The 6,272-nt window shown below is 37.8% G+C and overlaps 1 protein-coding gene across 1 annotated transcript in view; it reads left to right on the forward strand.

The window, feature by feature from the left end:
- Positions 1 to 1,334: 1,334 nt before the first annotated feature.
- AGL (amylo-alpha-1, 6-glucosidase, 4-alpha-glucanotransferase) overlaps positions 1,335 to 6,272 on the forward strand; it is an 81,379-nt gene continuing 76,441 nt past the window's right edge. Inside the window, exon 1 of the mRNA XM_012654835.1 lies at positions 1,335 to 1,484. Within this exon, the coding sequence (XP_012510289.1) occupies positions 1,403 to 1,484 (82 nt within the window). The 5' untranslated portion in view covers positions 1,335 to 1,402. The remainder of the gene's footprint in view (positions 1,485 to 6,272) is intronic.

Genomic DNA, 6,272 nt, shown 5'->3' on the forward strand with positions numbered 1-6,272 from the left:
TAGAGGGGTGGGGAACTTGTGGCCTTGGAGCTACCTGTGGCTTCTGGATCCTTGGGTGCAGCCTTTTGACTGAATTCAAATTTTACAGAACAAATGTTAAGTTTGGATTCGGTCGCGGGGCGCGCTGGGGGTCTGGAGGGCCTCACGTGGCCTTGAGGCCGCAGGTTCCCCACACCATTCAGCCCTTTCCACAAAAAGATCGTGCTGCGCAGCTCAACCTAGCTCGCAGCCTGGTACCGCAGGATTTTAACTTGCAACCGTGAGCGGGCAGGCTGTCAAAGGAGGCGCGCACCCCGGCCGCTGCACCTTCCTTGTGGCAAGAACAAGGAGAGGTTCGTGGCGTCTGCCAGAGCGACCTCCTAGACCCGGGCCCGGTGCCTCAGACTCTGCGGCGCCCACGCTCTCGCGAGACTAGCGGTCGGGGCGAGCGGGTCGGAGCCGCCCGGAAGTGGGCAAGGGGCCCGGTCCGCTCCCACCTGAGCGAGCGCGCGTTCCGCCCCCTGGGAGGTCCAGGGTCTCTTCGGGGCCCGGCGCGAGGCGGAGTCGCCGGGAAGGTCCCTGCGCCTCACACAGCCGCCCCGGCCCTGTCCCGGCCGCGGCAGCCCCTCCCTTTGCCCTTCACGGCGCCCGGCCCTCCTGAGGCTGCGGCTTCTCCCCGCGGGTGGACGGCCAGCGTTTCCCCTTTTGCTTTCCTTCCCGCCCCTCCGCCGACCCTAAGACTAGAGTCGCAGGTCTGCAGTGTCCCAGAAGCCGCACGGATAACTTGCCCGGCGTAAGTGCTAGGAATGCCGCTGGCCTCGCGGGGAAATGCATTCTTGCTATCTATAGCTCTCTCCGTACATCTCTGGCTACGGCAGCTATTCCAGGGGCAACAACTGCTTCTCTCTGTTCTCATCTCCCCATTGGTGGCTTCCAACCCGAATTTGGGAATGGGGAGATCTCCCACCTGTTATCTTTGAGCAGACTAATCTCTTGTAAGCAGAAGTGCCATTGGGAGTCTTCAGAGCCCTTTGCCGTGGGGCTAGGAATTTCCCCCCAACTCCGGACTTTCCTAATCTATTGCTTTTCTCGGGCATGCTTTAGGTTTTTTTTGTCTTGCTTTTTAATTGTAAGCATCTGTAGTACAGTATTTGCTTAGGTCTCACTCATTGTGCTCGAGGGGAGGAAACACCTATTAATTGGACTTTTCCGATCTTATATAAGATTCATTCTTTTTCATTACTCTGCTAGGGCTAAAACACAGTTAGACCATACCATGTAAGTGCCACTGCCAGCTTTGGAGAGTTTAAGGTAATAAATTATTTTCTTTATTTTAATTCCTTTTTGTTTTGTAGGGGTAACTCATTGGACTTTGCAGTTCTTTTAATTCTTCTGAAAGGTTTCAAATCCTCTAGAAGCCAAAATGGGACACAGTAAACAAATTCGAATTTTACTTCTAAACGAAATGGAAAAGCTGGAAAAGACCCTCTTCAGACTTGAACAAGGTCAGTAGCAAGTGGTTTGATTCGCTTGTTTGTGTCTTTTAAATTTGTAATTCATTGACGGTCCTATTAAATTTTTTAAAACTTTAAGATTGATATAATTTCCAAGGATCTTTCTAAAACTTGATTCATGGAAAGATAGTGCTGTGTTCTGCAAATGTCACTAATAAAGGTTTCTTTGAGTTGAAAATATTTTATATCTGCCATGTTAGGACAAGGATAAAATAGTTCACTTTTCTTTGCATGCTAACTCCACTTAAGACAAGAAGTTAGATATATGATAGGAAGACTGACCATATAACAGCATTTGTTATTAAAACTTGGTGAATTACTTTATATGTAATTTTGCTTTCCATATATCTAGTTTTGCTTTTTTATAGCTCTCCTCTTTTCCTTTGCTGAATCTTCTAATTGGTAATATAGATTACAGCAAAAAGTATAGTTAAACTATTGTTTATGTTTATCAAAAGTCTCTCAGATATGGACAAGGTAAAAGCTGAAAATATTTTCTTGCCAAGTGAAATAACTGATCAGGTTACAGTGAAATATATTTGAGCTGTGATTTAAAAGATGAAATAAATTTCTATTTGATTAATTAATATATATTATTTGATTAGTATTTGACTAATAGATGCTTTATTTTCTTAGACTTTGTAATTTTTCAACGTTGAAAAACTTATTTTCTGTGACTATAACTTATAAAATAAAAGTTAAATGTATGAAAAATAAAAGAAAATTCTCTCTTATTGGTGTACCAAATGCATGTTGATAGTCATAAACATTTTGAAGGAATTTTTTTATTCCGCTAATATTTTAAGAGTTAAACTTTTGAAAAAATTCCAGCCATCAAATGTGTCACCTCCAAGCCAGATCCTCATCTTCTTCTAGCTTTGTTTGGCATTTAAAATCACTGAGTACTTATTCCATTTTTGGCTTTCCTGACTCTGCACTTTTCTGGCTTTGATTTTTTTTCCCCTTCCCTGTTGAGTATTCCTGTCAACTTGTTGCCTCTTACTGGGCTCTCTTCCTTCCACATTTTAATTAATTATGGGTATCTGCTAGGAATCCTTTCTTTTTCTGTTCTCCTGCCCTCAAAGAATTATACATTCTCATGGGCTTACTTGTTGCCTCTATGCTGATGACTCCTTTTGAAAGAAGGGCCTTGAGCTTTGCTTTCTTTTTGGAAGCTTTCAGAGTATGACAAGGATAGAAACCAGGATTTTCCTGATCTGCTGCTAACAAACCATTTGACTTTGGGCAAGTTACATTAATTCTGAGCATCAATTTCTTTATTTGTGAAATGAAAGTAATAATTTCTGCTCTTCTACCTTCCTGCATTTTGAGGCTCAAAATTAATAATATATGGCTATATAGTGATAAAGCCCTAAATAAATACAAGGCATTGATAGATCACTCTACCTATGTATTCCTACCCTGGATCTTGGCTTCAACCTGATATTATGCTATAGAACAGCCTTAGGATAGCTCCACTTATATATGCTTAAATCTAACATGTCTAAAACCATCCCCTCCCCATTCTCAATCCTTCTTTATTTCTCAGCTTTCCTGTTGATTTTAGTGATGTCTCCATTCTTATAGTTTCCTATGCTAGAAACTTTATATTCTTTGATGATTGCTTCTCTTTAACTGTAATCTCTCATTAAGCTCTGTAATTTCTTTCCAAATATCTCTGCTTACCTGTCTCTGTCTATTCCATATGGACAAATATAGATGCCAAAATAATCTTATGCAATCTATTCCCTTTTTATTAATTGGTATCTATAAAATTGAATTTAAACACCTGTCTGGCTTTCAAGACATTCTATAATGGGACTCCACCTTCCCTAGTTAAGATTGTATCTCATTGTTGTCTGTCATTACTGTCTCACACCTTTACAGTTACCCCATTCATTCCTGTTAATTCCCTTCCCAGTGATGCTTCTCAGGCCTGTCCTTACACCTCCACTTCTGTCAGATTCCTCTGTATCTATTAAATCCTTTTTACTATCATTCTGTGTGTTGCCTGCCTTTCAACTTTTGGCTAAAATTCCACCTGGTCTGTGAAGCCTTTCCTTAATTCTTCGATATCTGCTCTCTTTGATTTTAGATTACACAGTGAGCACAGAACAATTAAGTGCTGAATAATGAAGCAGTGTCAAAAAGCTTGTTAGTCTTGCAGTATCAAACTAGAGTTTAAGATCTGTGAGGATAGTCTTACAAACCTAGTCCAGTGTGTAACAGTTAATAAATACTTGCTGATTGATTACTAAAACTCCAATTAAAACTAGCAAAAATTGTAAATTCAGCTAAACTATTTGAAGACGGAACTGTGAAGGGTTCTAAAAATGAACTAAAAATGATGTGGTTGACTCTATAACTCTAGTTAAAACCAGTAAATTCATCCAAATGCTATGAATGAGAATGTCACTTTTTTTTTTTACAGTAATGATGTGATCATATTATTTTAGAAGATAATTTATAATGTGAAAGATGAAGAGAAGAGACATTGAAGACAAATTATTGAGAAAGCTATTTAAAAAATCTGGTTAAAGATAAGGATTTAATGACAAAAGAGTTGAAAAAGAGGGGACAGAGTATGAGACATTTTAAAATTCAGACATAGCGACCAATTGAATGCGAAGAAAAACTCTGGCAATTTTTGGTTCTTTCATTTTAATTGTTCACAAAATTCTTCATTTTTCTTTCCTTCTCTCTTTTCCCTAATAAAGAATTCTATCTCATTTTCAAGACTGATATCTCTATGTATTCTTCTAAATCAACAAGTACAAGACTAAATAATTCTCTTTTCTAGCCAAATGATAGCCTTTTCCTGTATTTCCCCTCTCATTTAGGGGCAGAATAATCAACAAAATCAATATTTCCTAAATCTGGTATTCTTCTATCTTTTATAATAGGTTGGGCAAATTTATAATTTTTGTTATTCTTTTAAGAAAATGTTTATATATAAAGGTTCTTTGCTTAGAAACTTGCGTTTCTGTAAATTGAGTGGTAGGAAGAAGATAGAAAATTTTTGTTTACAATAATAGTTTAATCACTTTTCTTGCTAGTTACCTGCAGGAGGGTATATGGCTAATCCAAGTAAAATATTCCTAGTGTTAGTATGAGGAAAAAGAGCCACATCATGTACTGCGATGACCTAAGCTAATTTTAGCAAACTGAGTGATTAATTATGGAATCTGACATGCTCTAAGTATTATGATATTTTATTTACTGTACATAAAAATTTTAATTTCAGTGATTTGGATTTGAAGTCTACAGAGTGGCTGTATACCTCTGAGGGTATGCACTGATCTATCGGTTGGGATATAAAAAGAAAATATAGAATCTTTCTTTCTACCTATTTTAGTTTTTTCTAAGTAATTTAATTTTGCTAACATATGAATTGACATTAATGCTGTCTGTATGTTAGATGAGTTATACACATAAAAGACATACTCTAAGGAAAGAGTGGAGATTGTAGGTCTAAAAGGGGTTGACAGTCACACCCTCGTTTGTTTGTTTGAATTACGTTGCATGAATTGCACTTTTACCTAAGCCATGTTAAATAGATATACAGGTTATATTATCTTAAATAATAGTCTTTTTTTTTTTTTTTTTTTGTAAGAGAGACTCCTGGCCTCAAGCAGTCCTACCGCCTCGGCCTCCCAAAGTGCTGGGATTACAGGCGTGAGCCACGGCACCAGGCCGTAACAGAGTCTTTACCATAATTTGTAAAGAGAGATAGAGTAACCATCAGCATCTCTTTTACCTCACAGAAGTTGTTAAAGATCAGTTAGAAAGTCTTTGATATTTGTTCTTTCCAGGAATGACAAGTAGTCTCCGATAGTGTGATATTTAGAGAATATTTTTAGAAAAAATAAAAACACTTAATTTGACTCTCTAAGGTAAACATCAGTGAGAAAGTTAACTGCTTTTTTGAAGGAAATGGATGCTGTGGAGCAGAGTGTGGCACATTTCTTCCTGTAACGGTTCGGATAGCAAATCTTTGCAGCTTTGCAGGTCATGCGCATGTACTCCCTGTTGGAGCCACTAAACTCTGCCATCATGGCGTGAAAGCAGTCTGGCAATACATAAATGAATGGGCGTGGCTCTGTTCCAGTAGAACTTTACTTACAGAAACAGGTGTTGGGCTGGATATAATTTGCTGACCCTTGCTATAGTGAAAGCATTTTGAATATGTATTTTTAGAAATGTGAATTTACTCATAGAAATGAATATCTACCCACTTTAAAAACCTAGTAACAGATTTTTCTAATCTGTTTAAAATCTCCCTGCTGAAGTAGAGGATTTCAGTTGGTTTTCAAATAATCTGTTTAATATATAAATATGGAGCATGTATTACCTTATACAAACAATTGCTGGGTATCAGGAAAAATTTATTAGCCACATTTCAGCAAAAATCTTTACATAATTGATGAATGGGATTGAAAATTAATATCATGGTTTAATAAATATAACCACCAAGAGCTTCTTTCATTTGGATTTGGATATCTTTTTATGATATTTTTGCATCTCTGAGGCCATTAAAACCAGTTATCAAAAATAAACAGAACCTGGAATCTGAATCGTTTTATCATAAAATATTAAACCAAGACTTTAAAAAATAATGAAATTTATTTAATCACATTGCTTTCACTGATAGATATTATCAATATTTTTAGTAAGAGCTAAAAGATTGTTTCCATTCATTAATCAATAAAATTAGTTATTTAAAATGTTATTGCAGCCGGGCGCGGTGGTTCACGCCTGTAATCCTAGCTCTCTGGGAGG

Source organism: Propithecus coquereli, unplaced genomic scaffold (assembly GCF_000956105.1).
Source record: "Propithecus coquereli isolate 6110/MARCELLA unplaced genomic scaffold, Pcoq_1.0 Scaffold45, whole genome shotgun sequence".
Taxonomy (NCBI): Eukaryota; Metazoa; Chordata; class Mammalia; order Primates; family Indriidae; genus Propithecus; species Propithecus coquereli.